The 18,565-nt window shown below is 40.4% G+C and overlaps 1 protein-coding gene across 2 annotated transcripts in view; it reads left to right on the top strand.

Moving 5' to 3' along the window:
* CCZ1 (CCZ1 vacuolar protein trafficking and biogenesis associated) overlaps positions 1-16,558 on the top strand; it is a 76,585-nt gene extending 60,027 nt beyond the window's left edge. For both annotated transcript variants that reach the window (XM_077449033.1, XM_077449034.1), the window contains 4 exons: positions 3,186-3,303; positions 5,276-5,434; positions 6,450-6,577; positions 16,253-16,558. In XM_077449033.1, the coding sequence (XP_077305159.1) occupies positions 3,186-3,303; positions 5,276-5,434; positions 6,450-6,577; positions 16,253-16,308 (461 nt within the window). In that variant the 3' untranslated portion in view covers positions 16,309-16,558. The remainder of the gene's footprint in view (positions 1-3,185; positions 3,304-5,275; positions 5,435-6,449; positions 6,578-16,252) is intronic.
* The last annotated feature ends 2,007 nt before the right edge of the window (positions 16,559-18,565 follow it).

Genomic DNA, 18,565 nt, shown 5'->3' with positions numbered 1-18,565 from the left:
ATAAAAAAACAAAAAAGACACACACTGCTTAACCACTTGCCGACCGCTGCAAGCTGATATACGTCGGCACAATGGCAGCAGTGGGCATACCTGTACATCCCCTTTAAATGGAGTGGCTAGTGCGCGCCCCACCACATACAGTGTGACCATGCACACGGGATCCGGGGACTATATGTTCGCCACCCTTCCCACGATCATGTCACGGAGCCGCAGGATGGGGCAGTGCCTATGTAAAGAAGGTATTTCCCCGTTCTGCCTTGTGACATGACAGAGATCACTGCTACCTGTCATCAGGAGCAGTGATCTCTGTCATGTGAGTGGAAACCCCCCCCCCACCCCCACAGTTAGAATCGCTCCCTAGGACACACTTGACCCTTTCATCGCCCCCTAGTGGTTAAGCCCTTCCCTGCCAGTGTCATTTACACCGTAATCAGTGTATTTTTATAGCACTGATTGCTGTATAAATGACAATGGTCCCAAAATAGTGTCAAAAGTGTCCGATGTGTCTGCCATAATGTCGCAGTCCTGATAAAAATTGCAGATCACCGCCATTACTAATAAAAAAAAAAAAAATAATAAAAAAATGCCATAAAACTATCCTCTATTTTGTAGACGCTATAACTTTTGCGCAAACCAATCAATGCATGCTTATTTTGATTTTTTTTTTTTTACCAAAAATACATAGAACAATACATATCGGCCTAAACTGAGAAAAACATTAGTGTTTTTTTTATATTTTTGGGGGATATTTATTATAGCAAAATGTAAAAAATATTGAGTTTATTTCAAAAGTGTTGCTCTTTTTCTGTTTTATAGCGAAAAAACAAAAACTGCAGAGGTGATCAAATACCACCAAAAGAAAGCTCTATTTGTGGGGAAAAAAAGGACATCAATTTTGTTTGGGTGCAACATCGCACAACGGCGCAATTGTCAGTTAAACTGATGCAGTGCCAAATCGCAAAAAGTGCTCTGGTCAGGAAGGTGGTAAAATTTTCCAGGGCTGAAGTGGTTAATGAACAAACACATAGAGGCTAGATCAATTTTAGCCATTTGAGTTTACAACCACTTTAACAATATATTCACTGCAGGCCAAAAAATCACTTGTCATTTAAACCACATGCACTAGGAAGATGCATCTGCAATGAATATTTAAATGTCACATTCACTGGTTACATAGTTACATAGTTGGTGAGGTTGAAAAAAGACATAAGTCCATCAAGTCCAACCTATGTGTGATTATATGTCAGTATTACATTGTATATCCCTGTATGTTGTGGTCGTTCAGGTGTCTATCCTAATATATTTTTTTTTAATCATCAATGCTCCCCACTGTAACTACTGCCTGTGGAAGAGAAATCCACACCCTTACTGCTCTTACAGTAAAGAACCCTCTACGCAGTTTAAGGTTAAACCGCTTCTCCTCTCATTTTAGTGAATGACCATGTGTCTTTTTAAATTCCTTTTCATCTAAAAGTTTTATCCCTATTGTTGGCACCAGTACGGTATTTGTACATTGAAATCATATCCCCTCTCAAGCGTCTCTTCTCCAGAGAGAATAAGTTCAGTGCTTGTAATCTTTCTTCATAACGAAGGTCCTCCAGTCCTTCTTTTTTTTTTTTTTTTTTTGCTTTGTTGCCCTTCTCTGGACTTTCTCCAGTTCCAGCTCATCCTTCCTGAGGACTGGTGCCCAGAACTGGACAGCATACTCCAGCAGGTGCGGCCGGTCCAGAGTCTTGTAGAGCGGGAGAATTATTGTTTTATCTCCTGGAGTTAATTACCTTTTTTAATGCATGCAAATATTGTGTTGGCTTTGCTTGCAGCAGCTTGGCATTGCATGTTATTGCTGAGCCTGTGATCTACTAAGATCCCCGGGTTCTTTTCCATCCTAGATTCCCCCAGAGGTTCTCCCCCCTAGTGAGTAGATTGCATTCATATTTTTGACACCCAAATGCATTATTTTAAATTTTTCTAAATTAAACCTCATTTGCCATGTAGTTGCCCACCACATGCATTTGTTCAGATCTTCTTGCAAGGTTTCCACATACTGCAGAGAAATGAGTACCCTGCTTAGCTTAGTATTGTCTGGAAATGCTGAGATTGAACTGTTTACCCCATCCTCCAGGTCATTTATGAGTAAATTAAATAGGATTGGTCCCAGGGACCCCGCTTTCCACACCGGACCATTCTGAGTTTATCAATATCCTCTGAGCTCACCTTTTGTAGCTAGTTTTCAATCCATGTACTTCACCCTATTGTCCATGCCAATAGACCCTAGTTTGTACAGTAAACGTTTATGGGGAACCGTATCAAATGCCTTTGCAAAATACAGATACATCACGTCTACGGGCCTTCCTTTATCTAAATGGCAAGTCACCTCCTCATAGAAGGCTAATTGGTTTGGCAAGAACGCTGCTTCATGAATCCATGCTGATTACTGCTAATGATACCATTCTCATTACTAATTTTTTATTTATTTAGTCCCTTATCATCCGCTCTAAGAGCTTGCATATTTATTGATGTTCGGCTAACTGGTCTGTAAATCCCAGGGATGTATTTTGCTGAGTCTTCCCCAGCCTCTCACAGTAATCTGTCCACCAGATCCGTGATGTGCCGAACCCAAGCGCACGGTTGACAACATACAGTTTGGTGCTTCAGGTCTTTATAACAGATTGCCCTCTGTTCTTCGAAGAATTGAGTCCCCTACCACCAGAATTTCTTTCCTTTCCCTTGGCTTTACGCCCACCCTCACTGGAGGAGTTATTCCCCTGGCAGCTAGGGGCATTACTCTGCTCCAGCAATGCTGGTTCCTGACTGGTTTCCCCAACGTCACACGACAACAGGCGTACTTATTGGGATGTTCCAGCCCAGGACCGGCCTCCCTGGCAATTTCTTTTTTTTTTTTAATGATTGGTAAAGCTGCCCAGCTGTTTTGCACTGCTGTCAAATGTTTTTGTATTTGGATAGTAATGTTGAAATTGCTGGATCCACCATAGTATTCTCAAACCAAATATCAGTTGTATGATCTTGTGTTATAGACACAGGTTTGACCATAAATGGATGCAATTGACTGAGCTTTAGTTGTTTAATATACATAGGAGTGACCATTAATAAGCTTTGTTATAAAATCTTAGTTCTGATGGAGGTAAAGCCTATATGCTTATTTATTTTCGTTCTACCTTTTATAGCTTCTGTGCAACTAACGCCGGATTTCTGTAGAAAACTGGACAGTCTTGTAGGACCTCAACTAACAGTGTTAGCTTCAGACATCTGTGAACAGTACAACATCAACAGAAGAATATCAGGGTATGTAACAATGGACTTTGATCTGGGGTGCTATAATGAATAGACATTTGCTGATAGTGTCATTGGCTATGTTAGCCTCTCCCACATGTTCTATTTGGCCCGGCATTATAATAGGTAGCCCTACTGGCCATTAGTAACATGTAGGAGAGGCAGTTTAGCTAGTGCTCAACCATAGTGATGATGATCTAGCATACAAGGATATGGGACAACAGCAAAGCACGTGAAGGTGCATATTTTCAGAAAAAAAAAATACACTAAAATGAATTTTAGCAAACATAAACACAATATAATACCCAATTTGTTTGATAAAATATAAAAGGTGGTTTATATGGATTTACTTTTACCACCCGCCAGATTGCCGAGCATGGCTCAGATGAGGAAGGTTACTGTGTTCACATTCTCCTAATGACATATTGTATACTTATATATTTATAACATCCACAGTTACCATGCTTAAATGTTTAATGAGCTTCAATATTATGTTCTGGTGTTTTTGTATCGGCTCTTCACGCGATACAATCCGGAATCTCAAGCTCAAACTATGGACTTTAATTTTCACGAAATGCTGAATTCGGAAGTTATGCAATTATATTTATATTTTGTTTCATCCCTTTGTCTGGGTTTTTTTTTTTTTTGTTTTGTTTTGTTTTTGTTTACGCAATACATGATGTGACCATCTCACTGTTCACCTAATCTGTCTGATTTACATTTTTCCTAATAAATTATTTTGTAAAAGAAAATATAAAAGATGGGGTTGCACTGAGTAAATAGATACCAAACATATCAAGACTCAAAACTGTCCATGAAATGGCCAAAGACTACGGTACCTAAAATACTACAGATGATGAAAAATCCTTAAGGCTTCATGTACACGGGACGTTTTTACAACCTCTCCTGAACGATTTAACTTGACAGATAGTAACCCACATTTATAACGTCCATTTTGCCGCGTTTGCGTTTAGAAGCGTTTGAAAAAAGAACATTTTAATTTTTTTTGTTTTTTCAAAATGGGCAGAAATGAAAAACACCTGTAAACAAAATGTGGCTAAATGTGATTTACCGCATTTAGAAGCGTTTGGCGCTTGAAATGCCTCTAAACTCCGCATCTGAACTCATTTTTTTGCTTTCCAGAAAAGGCCTCTAAACTCAAATGCCTAGAAACGAATATAAACGACCCTGTGTACATGTACTGATAAGATAACATAGAGGAGAGTTCAGGAGAAAAATGCCCAACTTCTACTAAACGTCCGTTTAGCAGCAGCAGTGTACACATGGCCTTACAGCTAGACATTAACCATGAATTGTGGCCCTTGAATTGTTACTCTCACTCCGATGTTTGCAGTTAAATGTGTGGTGCAATTGCCGTTTACATACATATGGATAAGCCCTACACACGGGAAGATAGAGTGCTTTAAGATATATTATTTTTTCCAGTTGGCCCCCTGTGATAGCAATGAAGTTAACAGGCCTCTTATGTAATCGCATGGGCAGGTTGACAGTTTCTTATAATGTAGTCTTTAGGGGTCTGTTAGACCCCCAGTATGTCTACTTCAGCTAATCAAGCACATATTGAGCTTGATTAGCTACTTCACCAGCTACAATAGCTGAGGAACTGCTGCTCTGAAATCAGCAGTGATGAAAGGCATGTCAGTTCCTGCTTCAAGTTTTGCAGAGGAGATAATGGAACTGATTTCCTCACTCCTCACACTTCTCGTGGTACTTTTTACAGAACAGCCAATCGCTAGCTGAAGAAAAGTATACCAGGCTCTTGGCTGCAGCCATTAACTTTATTTTAATCACTTAAAGTCCAGGATGTTTTAAAATAATCTAAGGACCATGAGTAGTTAAGTTGCATTACTTTGTGGTTTTGTCTTTTGTATTAATATGTTAATTAGAAGCACTAGCATGGTCTTGATGTGATGTTCCCCAAAATGTCTTTCTCAGAAGTAACTTTTTTTTCTCTTTGCTTCAGGTCAGAGAAAGAACCACAGTTTAAATTTATTTATTTTAACCACATGAACCTAGCAGAGAAAAGTACAATACACCTCAAGAAAACCCCCAGCGTCTCGCTGACTTCTGTACAACCAGAACTAATGAAGATACTCGGGGACATTAATAGTGATTTTACAAGGTTTGTCAATTCAGGGTTTCTACCCATTATTATTATTATTATTATTATTATTATTATTATTATTATTATTATTATTATTTTAGGTACTTGTATAGCACTGTCAGTTTATGCAGCGCTTTACAAAAGGGAGGCTGCCATAGCAAATTATTGTAAATGAACCCCATGCACACCGCTATACATCTTGCATATTTTTAGCAAACTTTTTCATACAGTATATTGCAATACATGTTGAAGCTGTTTAACTGTGTCAAAGTGATCCCTCCCTGATTAGTCCTTACTCCACTATACCAGGGCAGGATGGTACGCACTGCTGAAGATTACATATCCACCACCATATTGCGCAATTGTTCCATTATTTTCAGCAGACAGCTACTTAAAGTTTCCAAGCACTGCTGTGCCAGGATTACAGGATGTTAATATTAATAAAAAAGATTGCTAGTTTTATTTAACAATTTAAAAATGATTGACTATTTTAATGAACACATACGTGGATTAAATTGTGTTTTGACGTGTGCATGGAGTTGAGCTTTAATTGGGGAAGGAAAAATCTTTTGTCTGAAGTAAAGCTCTCCTATAAGACGCAGGCAAAAAAAAGCTGGTTGGGTCCTAATCATTCTCTAATCAATCCAAACACGTGTTTGCTTCTTATTCCTCCAAAATAAAATCAGAGAAAATGTTTTTAAAACCTTACATTCCAATATTATATTATGATAAATAGCAAGGGGGATGTAAAATTATTCTGGAGACATTTGTCATTTACTAGTTCTAGAAATACTACACTGGCCATGTATTAAGACTGGAGCAGACTAAATCCAGAGCAGCTGTGCATGGGAACCAATCAGCTTCTATCTTTTATTTTCAAAGCTTAACCGAATAAACTGAAGATGGAAGATGATTGGTTACTATGCACAGCTGCTCCACATTCTGTCGGCTCGAGTTTTAGTAAATTTCCATCATCGTGTTTATTGGTTGCTTGTGCTTTTTGCTTTATTCAGACAGATTTTTGTTTTTACAGAGCGGATGAAGATGAAGAAATCATAGTAAAAGCAATGAGTGATTACTGGGTAGTAGGAAAGAAGTCTGACCAGCGGGAACTGTATGTCATCTTGAACCAAAAGAATTCCAACCTAATTGAAGTAAATGGTGAGCATTAAATGTCTTTTAAGGCATATATAATTCCTTTTTATTCTTTGTCCATAGCTTTTAATATTGCTTTACAGCAATAACAATAAACCAGCTTTTAATATTGCACCCAGCATAGCACAATGGCAGCAATGGTATCCAGTGTGTTTCCTCACCAATTACCAACAGGACAAAGGGCAACTGCCCAAACCTATAACCGTCTTTGCAACAAGGAGCACATGGAAGGGCAATGCATGTCAATAAACAACAAACAAAAATCCCCAGTTCACTTACCAGCTAGCCTGCAAACAAACCAAATTGTCTTGTCTAACAGTTCACATTAAAAACCCTGGGGGGGATTTGCACACTATCTGCTGCTACTACTACTGGCTATCCTAGCCAATTGTGAGACAAGGAAGTAACAGGCCAGAGCCCATGATCTTGGAAGCTGGATCCTACAGTGCCTTGAAGAAGTATTCATACCCCTTGAAATTTTCCACTTTTTGTCATGTACAACCAAAAACGTAAATGTATTTTATGTGATAGACCAACACAAAGTGGCACATAATTGTGAAGTTGAAGGAAAATGATAAATCTTTTTCACAATTTTTTACAAATAAGTCTCTGCGAAGTGGTTGTGTGCATCTGTATTCAGCCATATTTACTATGATACCCCTAACTAAAATCTAGTGGAACCAATTGTCTTCAGAAGTCAACTAATTAGTAAGTAGACGTCCACCTGTGTGCTGGAGGTTTGTTAGAGAACCTTAGTTAAGAAACCGCATCATGAAGGCCAAATAACACATCAGACAGGTCAGGGATAAAGTTGTGGAGAAGTTTAAAAGCAGGGTTATATTATAAAAAAAAAATCCCAAGCTTTGAATATCTCACGGAGCACTATTCAATCAATCATCCAAAAGTGGAAAGAGTGTGGAACTTCAAACCTACCAAGACATGGCCATCCACCCAAATTGGCAGGCCAGGCAAGGAGAGCATTAATCAGAGAAGCAGCCAAGAGGCCCATGGTAACTCTGGAGGAGCTGCAGAGATCCACAGCTCAGGTGGGAGAATCTGTCCACAGGACAACTTATTAGTTGTGCACTACACAAATCTGGCCTTTGTGGAAGAGTGGTAAGAAGAAAGCCATTGCTGAAAGAGAGCCATAAGAAGTCCAGTTTGCGAGAAGCCATGTGGGAGGGCAAACATGTGGAAGAAGGTGCTCTGGTCAGATGAGACCAAAATTTAACTTTTTGGCCTAAAAGCAAAACGCTATGTGTGGCAAAAAATCTAAAACGGCACATCATCACCCCGAACACACCATTCCCACCATGAAACATGTTGGTGGCAACATCATGTTGTGGGGATGCTTTTCTTCAGTAGGGACAGGGAGGCTCGTCCGAGTTGATGGGAAGATGGATGGAGCCAAATACAGGGCAATCTTAGAAGAAAAAGTTGAAAAAAACGTATCAACATGTGAGCTTTGCTGCAGCTACAAATTCCCACGAAGTGTAGTGGAAGCAGTTGGAAAATGTATAAAAATAGGTAGCTGCCCTAACCCTTTTATTTAAAAACGCCACTTATAAGTGTAAAAAATATCCAATACTTATCCAATTCCCAATCAATTGTGCATACAAAAAAAAAGTGTATGTGTGTGTGTGTGTGTATGTATGTGTGTGTATATATATAGATATAGATATAGATATAGAGAGAGAGAGGGGGGGGGGTTCCAGTTGGGATTCTTCATAATATTGATCCAACGGACATTTTTGGATGTTTTTACAGTAGCTGTTTTTGGCTTCAGACGTTTTTTTTTTCTACCGTCAATACCAATAACACCATGCACACATAGGCTGTTATCAGCAGTTTTTGGCTTTAAAAAAAAAACCCCAAAACTAGTGGATTCTGAGAGGAGTTTTTCAGCTGTGAAAAAACGCTCTAACATCAATTCAATATCCATTGAAATAAAAAAAAGCTAAAGAGCGCCGACGCGGAAAAACGCTGAAAAAAGCTATTGCAAAAATGTTAATTTTTAAAAAAAAAATTTCACTGCAAAGCTACTGCCGTTTTTAGAATGTTAATTTAATTTCCAGTGTGTATGAGGCCTAATGTGCAATCCAAGACACTCATGATCCTTAATTCATCACCACATTCCACAATATGCACTCACCAGAAAACAGTAATGAAAAAGTGTTTTATGCCTTAACCTCTTTGGTCCTTTAAATTGATGATCAGAAGTATGCCCAGTAGATACAGCAGTGCTCTTTCATGTATCTCCACCTTCTGTAAAGACAAACGGCCATCATTGCCAAAATTCCACATATTTCTTTATAAACCATCAAAAAGTTTACACTCGCATTTAATAGTGCCTTAGACCGGCAATGAGTCTATCCAGCGTTCCAGTAATAGCCTGTGCTGGGCGTTCCCTTTCAAGAAGTCGTCGTGTGGTTCAAGCATAGATTTCGGTGCGGTTCATGGGCCAGAAATGACGTCTGTGTTGCACAATTGTCTCAATGTGTTTCACATGTATTATGCATCAGCAGGAAACTCTTTTAGAAGAAAACCTGTTAGAGTCGGCAAAAGACTTGAGACTGGGGCAGAGATTCACCTTCCAGCAGGACAACCACTCTAGGCATACAGCCAGAGCTACAATGGAATGGTTTAGAAAGCATATTCATGTGTTAGAGTGGCCCAGTCAAAGTCCAGACCTAAATCCAATTAAGAATCTGGCAAGACTTGAAAATTGCTGTTCAGACGCTCTCCATACAATCTGACAGAGCTTGAGCTATTTTGCAAAGAAGAATGGGCAAAAATGTTGCTCTCAAGATTTGCAAAGCTGGTAGAGAAATGCCCAAAAAGACTTGCAGCTGTAATTGCAGGGAAATGTGGCTCTACAAAGTACTGACTGGCTGAATACAAATGCACACCACACTTTTCACATATTTATTGAAAACATTTTAAAAAACATTTCTCGTTTTCCTTCCACTTCACAATCATGTGTCGCTTTGCGTTGATCTATCACACACAAAATCTAAATAAAATACATTTACATTTTTGATTGTGACATGACAAAATGTGGAAAATTTCAAGTGATATGAATACTTTTTCAAGGCACTGTATATGCGTGTCAGAGCATACAGGTTTTATAGGATGTACAGAAAATTGTCCAGAATGTCTAGGCATCAGAACATTCTTGGTATGATAAGCAATACTTTAAAACCTTTATCCAACTCGCATGTACAGTATCTCACAAAAGTGAGTACACCCCTCTCATTTTTGTAAATATTTTATTATCTTTTCATGTGACAACACTGAAGAAATTACACTTTGCTACAATGTAAAGCAGTGAGTGTACAGCTTGTATAACAGTGTAAATGTGCTGTCCCCTCAAAATAACTCAACACACAGCCATTGATGTCTAAACCGCTGGCAACAAAAGTGAGTACACCCCTTAAATGTCCAAATTGGCCCAAAGTGTCAATATTTTGTGTGGCCACCATTTGCCAGCACTGCCTTAACCCTCATGGGCATGGAGTTCGCCAGAGCTTCACAGGTTGCCACTGGAGTCCTCTTCCACTCCTCCATGATGACATCATGAAGCTGGTGGATGTTAGAGACTTTGCGCTCCTCCACCTTCAGTTTGAGGATGCTCCACAGATGCTCAATAGGGTTTAGGTCTGGAGACCTGCTTGGCCAGTCCATCACCCTTACCCTCAGCTTCTTTAGAAAGGCAGTGGTCATCTTGGAGGTGTCTGGGGTTGTTATCATGTTGGAATACTACCCTGTGGCCCAGTCTCCGAATGGAGGGGATCATGCACTGCTTCAGTATGTCACAGTACATGTTGACATTCATGGTTCCTTCACTGAACTGTAGCTCCCCAGTGTCGGCAGAACTCGTGCAGCCCCAGACCATGACACTCCCACCACCATGCTTGATTGTAGGCAAGACACACTTGCCTTTTGTACGCCTCACCTGGTTGTCGCCACACACGCTTGACACCATCTGAACCAAATAAGTTTATCTTGGTCTCATCAGACCACAGGACATGGTTCCAGTAATCCATGTCCTTAGCTTGTCTTCAGCAAACTATATGCAAGGTTTTTTTGTGCATCATTTTTAAAAGAGGCTTCCTTCTGGGATGACAGCCATGAAGACAAATTTGATGCAGTGTGTGGCATGTGGTTTGGGTACTGACAGACTAACCTGCCACCCCTTCAACCTCTGCAACCCCGCCACCCCTTCAACCTCTACTGGCAGCACTCATACATCTATTTCCCAAAGACAGCCTCTGGATATGACGCTGAACACATGCACTCAACTTCTTTGATCGACCATGGCGAGAGCTGTTCCGAGTGTAACCTGTTCTGTTAAACCTCTGTATTGTCTTGGCCACTGTGCTGCAGCTCAGTTTCAGGGTCTTGACTATCTTCTTATAGCCAGGGCCATCTTTACGTAGAGCAACAATATTATTTTTTTCAGATGCTCAGAGAGTTCTTTGCCATGAGGTGCCATGTTGAACTTCCAGTGACCAGTATGAGTGAGTGAGTGAGTGAGCGATAACACCAAATTTAATACACCTGCTGCCCATTCACACCTGAGACCTTGTAACACTAACGAGTCACATGTTACCAGGGAGGAGAAATGGCTAATTGGGCCCAATTTGGACATTTTCACTTTTGTTGCCAGCAGTTTAGACAATAAAGCAGTGCTCCACCCAAAAGTTGAACTTCCGCTTTAAGCACTCCTTGCCCCCTTACGTTCCTCTTTGGCATGTAATTTTTCTTTTTAGGGGGGAAGTGGGTACTTAGTTTTGAGTGGGACTTCCTGTCCCACTTCCTGATTCCAACTACGGGCCACCTAGTTGACTCCTCCTCTCCCACCTAGGTAGCCCCTCCCTCTCGGCAATCTTCCAGGACACGTCACCGGTCCCAAAAGATTGCCTGTCCACTCGGAGAGCACATCGCAACTCTCGTATGCCCAGTGCGTGCCCGACCGTAAAACCACAAGCTGTCACGGCCGGGGTGCCCCCAGTTTCAATGGACGTGCCACAGAGAGGAGGGGGGAACAGTGGGGCTCTGTGTGGCAGAATCGCTGGACTGTGGGACGGGTGAGTGTCTGTTTATTAAAAGTCAGCAGCTACACTTTTTGTAGCTGCTGACTTTTCATTAAAAAAAAAGCCTGGAACTCTGCTTTAATGGCTGTGTGTTGAGTTATTTTGAGGTGACAGCAAATTTACACTCTTATACAATCTGTACACTCACTACTTTACATTGTAGCCAAAGTGTCATTTCTTCATGTGTTGTCACATGAAGATATAATAAAATATTTACAAAAATGTGAGGGGTGTACTGTACACTTTGAGCTAAACACTTTTACAGAACTCTTCCACTCTGGCACATGTATATGAATGGAGATGGGAGGTATAAAAACTGGTGTTCTTGCTAATTGAAGTTACAGATTTCATTGTACATGTGTGTTCCAGTGTTATTCTCATTAGTGTTTGGGAAAGTTCTAATCTTTGTAGGAATCTGCTCTAAAGCACTGACTTCCAAATTATTCATCCACTCATAGCTCTGTGTATGTCTGGTATGAGAAACCCTGCTGGTACGATTGCAATTGAAGTGCCACCCTTGCTAATATCTCCATGCTATGCCTTTCTTAGCCAGGTCATGTTACCGGAATGGTTTTGTGTTTCTGTTCCATGCTAAACTTTGGACGCATTCCGAGACGTCATCAATATTCATCCCATCGTTTTTCAACAGATGGTCTTAATAATTAAAATCTAGGCTCTCTCTCACACCTTGACATTGAAGGCATTTCTGCAGGCAGGTCTAATTTAGCGGGTCTCATTTCAGTGTGATAATCCCGCACTCCCTCCCTTGGGTATAAATGTCATGATTAAGCCTAGTGTCATTTTAGTCAATGCAGGTGTCAGTGTTGTCATCCAAGTGTTTTGACAACCATAATTGTCACTTATTTAAATGATTGATGTGCAGGAAATAGGTGCTTGCACTTATATGCGTGTGTGTGTGTGTGTGTGTGTGTGTGTGTGTGTGTGTGTGTATGTTGGGGGTCAGGCTGTAATTACATCTGTTTATGGATGTATGGGTATTAATGACAGCTGCTTCTGTTTTCAGCCTATTGGTTGCCCAGAGTTATTAAAAGTCATTAAAGGAGTCTTCAAAGGACTGTTTGTATCTAAAATGACCATATCCTTCAACACCGTTATAATTTTACAAAACCTGCAGCCCTGTGCAAAATAGTGTAGCCTGAGAATTAATAGCTTCTACGATTTCTCTTTTAGTTCTTTAAGGAGAAACTATAGCTATGAGCAGGTTTTAGTTGAGCTAGGTTGCAGCAGGATAAAAGCCCAGTACCCATAATGGAAAAGTAGCTCTGCCATTGTTGCAGTCAGTCAAGGTAATGTAATGGTGGGGCAGCGACAGACACATCAATTTTTTTTTAGTGTCAGCGACTGGCCTGCAGGTAGCTGCTCTCCTGATGAAAGGAGGAAGGTAAGTGATCCTCTCCTTCAATGCATTCCTCTATCAGAGCATTGGGGCGTTATCCCTGTGTACATTCAGATCAGTCTGTGTTGGCGCATAGGGTAAAGCTGGCCATACATCTATTAGATTTTCTAACAAAAATTTGTACCAATAAAAAAATAACAGATGGGGTCTATCTATCTCTATAGATAATCCTTCTAGCTATATATATATATATATATAATCTCCATCTTTTAAAGTGGAACTTTAGTCACAAAATTAAGACTTGATAGATCACTTTAGGCTGGCCCCTTTTGAAACATTAGAAATAAGTGCCCACACTGTTTAAAATCCAGTAATGCACTCTCTTGCCCTGCTCTGCACATCCGCAGTTCTTTATTCTCAGCCCTGTAACTAAAATTAGAGCCACTAGAGTCTGATCAGCTGACCGCTTTTAAGATTTACTGTTGCTGAAGGGAGAAGAAAGCAACAGGAATGACACAGACTCTGTGAGGAAACACAGATTAGGGAGGGAGAAAAGAATAGCAGGAGAGATGATAGTACAAACTCTGCTGCCAGGGAGACACAAGAGGTAAACGTACAAGAATAGTGTCTTCTCTTATCTGCCCAATTCTCTTTTCTCCTTTTGGCAGCTGTGAACCTGAGCACTATAAAGTTTCTGTCAGCCTTCATATCTATCTGAACCAAGACATACAGTGCCTTACGAAAGTATTCGGCCCCCTTGAACTTTTCAACCTTTTTCCACATTTCAGGCTTCAAACATAAAGATATAAAATTTTTATTTTTTTGTGAAGAATCACCAACAAGTGGGACACAATTGTGAAGTGGAATGAAATCTATTGGATATTTTAAACTTTTTTAGCAAATAGAAAACTGAAAAGTGGTGCGTGCAAAATTATTCGGCCCCTTTACTTTCAGTGCAGCAAACTCACTCCAGAAGTTCAGTGAGGATCTCTGAATGATCCAATGTTGTCCTAAATGACTGATGTTGATAAATAGAATCCACCTGTGTGTAATCAAGTCTTTGTATAAATGCACCTGCTCTGTGATAGTCTCAGGGTTCTGTTGAAAGCGCAGAGAGCATCATGAAGACCAAGGAACACACCAGGCAGGTCCGTAATACTGTTGTGGAGAAGTTTAAAGCCGGATTTGGATACGAAAAGATTTCCCATGCTTTAAACCTCCCAAGGAGCACTGTGCAAGCGATCATTTTGAAATGGAAGGAGTAATAGACCACTGCAAATCTACCAAGACCTGGCTGTCCCTCTAAACTTTCAGCTCAGACAAGGAGAAGACTGATCAGAGATGCAGCCAAGAGGCCCATGATCACTCTGGATGAACTGCAGAGAACTACAGCTGAGGTGGGAGAGTCTGTCTATAGGACAACAATCAGTCGTACACTGCACAAATCTGGCCTTTATGGAAGAGTGGCAAGAAGAAAGCCATTTCTCAAAGATATCCATAAAAAGTCTTGTCTAAAGTTTGCCACAAGTCAACTGGGAGACACACCAAACATGTGAAAGAAGGTGCTCTGGTCAGATGAAACCAAAATCGAACTTTTTGCCCACAATGCAAAATGATATGTTTGGCATAAAAGCAACACAGCTCATCACCCTCAACACACCATCCCCACTGTCAAACATGGTGGTGGCAAAGTCCAGACCTGAATCCAATCGAGAATCTGTGGAAAGAGCTGAAAACTGCTGTTCACAAACGCTCTCCATCCAACCTCACTGAGCTCGAGCTCTTTTGCAAGGAAGAATGGGCAAGAATTTCACTCTCTCAATGTGCAAAACTGATAGAGACATACCCCAAGCGACTTGCAGCTGTAATTGCAGCAAAAGGTGGCTCTACAAAGTATTAACGCAAGGGGGCCGAATAATTTTGCACACCCCACTTTTCATTTTTTTATTAGTTAAAAAAGTTTCAAAAATCCAATAGATTTTGTTCCACTTCACAATTGTGTGCCACTTGTTGGTGATTCTTCCCAAAAAATAAAATTTTTATATCTTTGTTTGAAGCCTGAAATGTGGCAAAAGGTTGAAAAGTTCAAGGGGGCCGAATACTTTCGCAAGGCACTGTACAATCAAGGCTGGAAATGTACATATTTTACTTGAAGAAAGTGTCATATCGTTTTTGAGAGGGGGAGAGGAAGTGACTGCTCTGGGCTTCAGAAAAATGGCAGCCTCTAGAAAGAAGAAACGGGAGCAACTCTGGAGGCAGTTTTAGCGCACAATAATTTTGGTAGCATAAACAACAATGTGGAATAAATGTTCTGTTACAGAGCGTGAATTTTTATCAAACTGTTAAATGGGCAAAGCTCCAGTTTAATGACCTCCTCCCCCTAAGTGGCAGTGTTCTGGCCTGTTTATTGGCTGCTCATGCTTGAGCAATAGGAGTAAAGGAAGAAGGTTTTATGTTTTCCCCATAGGTGGAAGTACCAGGTATTTCCAAAGGGCTCCAGCAAATCAAAGGAATGGTAGAGGAAGCATGACAAAGGGTAAACATTGATGGGAACATGTTACTTTGTCCTGAATATGTTTTACCACGCATTACCGTAACGCATGGATGGTTTTGTGGTATCTTTCCTTTTGCATGACACCCCGAGACACGTACATTGCAGTGCATCACAAAGCATAGGCGAGTATCCTTTGTGTGTTGTCGAATTGTACATTAAAAGGAAAGGAAAATTTGGGTTTCTTGAAGTACACAATGATGTCTAATAATAAACCAGACTTCGCTCACTGGGCTCCATTGATAATATCACTTTTAGGTGGACTTAACCCAGATGCAGCAATGCTCAAAAGTTGTTTATCTGATAGAATTATTAGAGCCGGTTCACACAGCGGGCGATGCGAGGCGACACGACTCGCCTCGCTCTCGCAAGTCGCCCCCGTTCTGTACAATGGAACCGTTCTGAGAGGAGCGACTCGAGTCGCTCCGACTCAGAAAAAAGGTTCCTGTACTACTTTTGGGCGACCTCGGGGCGACTTGCATTGACTTCTATACAGAAGTCATCTGCAAGTTGCCGCTGAGGTCGCGGCAGGTCGCGGCGAGGCAAGTCGGAGTCGCCTCGCCTGCAGTGTGAACCGGCCCTAATTGCTATGATGTAAAAAAGTAAAACATTTCTTCTGTTTTTTTTTTTTTTTTTTTTGCATTAATCATCTGTGTTCATATTATTATTTTTTACAGATGAAATCAAGAAACTGTGTGCCACACAATTCAACAACATCTTCTTCTTGGATTAACCAGCCTGAATAGGCAATGCGTGACAACCATTTTGTTCAGAATATCAGTCATATTATTGACTGGAATGACTGTTGTAAGGCAATAGTTGCCTTGTAAGAATCTACTTTCTACATGGAGACTCAGTAATCAGACCGTTTTTAGATTTTAAATATTTATCTGATCCGATTGCTCTTTAAACAACTCATTACATTTCTGTTACAGCAGTATGACCGCAAACAATAAATCCACGAATCATTGTTATACTTTTAACTGCCTAATAAGCTCTGTGTTAAACTGATACCTTTCCAAGAAATCTTTCTTGCTTTAGTTTTTTTTTTTTTTTTTTTTTTTTTAACTTGCAAGGCCATCAAAACTCATCAAACAGATGTTCCTATAATGATATGACAATCCCAATGATCAGATACCAAAATAAGGGGCAGTGGACTTGCTGAGAATGGATGTGGTTTTGGGAATGTAATTGTGGCAGATGAACATGGATTATGATGGGTTGGGAGGACTTGAAGGATATCACTATGTATAAAATGTAAAATGTCCTCCTAGCTTTGCTCCTACGTATATTTGAAAGGAGAACGCCTCAATGTATAAATTATCCGTAAACTGATAATACACTACACTGGTTTATGGATACCTGACCATCACACCTATTATATGTCTTAACCCCCCTGGCGGTATTCCCAAGTCTTGTTCAGGGTGAAAATTCAGTACCATTTAGCGGTAACCGCAAGCCAGACTCAGGATCATAGTTGGTAAAGTTGAATAAAGACACCAGTCCATCCAGTTCAACCTGAGTGAGTGTCTACAGTTGTCCCTATCCTTGTACATTGCACATTGCATATGGCACTGAGTGCGCCGCTGTCAACCGCGATATGCCGCGAGTGGCAGCTCCCATGCGCATGCGCAGGAGTGACGTCATCGCGGCTTTGCCGAATGACCGCTGCGGAGCAGCGAGACCCCACCGAGAAGATGGACGCTCTGGACTACAAGGGACAGTGGTGACTTTGCTGGCTCCTGTGTCAGGTAAGTGACACATAATGGACTACTATGCGATGTATAGTAGTCCATTATGCTTTACCTTTGCAGGGAATCAAAGAGGAAGTAAACTTATCAGGGTTTACTTCCTCTTTAAAGTCCATGGTTTTGGGTTGCCATGTACTGCATGCTCATATAGGTGTAATGGAAGTCCACAAACTTTTGGCCCTATAAATTAGTTGTATAAACTTTATTATTTTTATATTGAGTGTACAATAGTACCTCCAATGGATGTTGCAAATAATTTACAACAGGTAAGAGTATCCTCCTCTAATTAATAAAAGTAATGAGGAGGGTTTTTTATTTATTTATTTTAAGCCATTTATAAACAAAAATACGCAAATTAATAGATTTTACTTTGCTAATTTCAATATAGAATTTTGTATTTCGCCTGACGTTTTCTTGTGGTTATTTAAAACACTTTAAGATATTGTTTAACTTGATCACCTTAAGATGGCTGTGTGGTGGTCCCTGTACTTAGTAGATTGGCTTGAGACCCCTAAAAACAGGGAACAATCTAGTAGGGTAGTAACAGTCATCTTCCAAGTCACTGGCTGTGGTCAGCTTCCTTTCCAGGCTAGCTCATATTGCTGTTGTCCCATAACTGTGGCAGGAGGCCTCACTAACCAGTAGTATCTAACCATTGTGTCTGCAACACCCATATGAGAAAACACAACGGGGGCTATGTATAAAACATTTGCTGTGCAGATGTCTTAACCATTCACACAAGCACCACAAATGTTGGCTGGATTTGGAATATCATTCAATCCTTTGATCGTCAAATCCATCTAGTGACCATAATGCAATATTTTTCCGGAAATGGCTCAATAGAAAATAAAAAAAATACTGCATAATGGCCACTAGGTGGAACTGACAATCATAGGAGATAATTAATTTACAAGAAATGACACTTTGCTGCAATGTAAAGTAGTGCATGCACAGCTTGTATAACAGTGTAAATTTGCTGTCCCCTCAAAATAACTCAACACACAGCCATTAATGTCTAAACCGCTGGCAACAAAAGTAAGTACACCGTTAAGTGAAAATGTCCAAATTGAGCCCAATTAGCCATTTTCCCTCCCCAGTGTCATGTGACTCATTAGTGTTACAAGGTCTCAGGTGTGAATGGGGAGCAGGTGTGTTAAATTTGGTGTTATCGCTCTCACTCTCATACTGGTCACTGGAAGTTCAACATGGCACCTCATGGCAAAGAACTCTGAGGATCTG

Source organism: Lithobates pipiens, unplaced genomic scaffold (genome assembly GCF_037356315.1).
Source record: "Lithobates pipiens isolate NorthernLeopardFrog02 unplaced genomic scaffold, aLitPip1_a1.2 Scaffold_22, whole genome shotgun sequence".
Lineage (NCBI taxonomy): Eukaryota > Metazoa > Chordata > Amphibia > Anura > Ranidae > Lithobates > Lithobates pipiens.
This window is presented reverse-complemented; position numbering and strand designations above follow the sequence as displayed.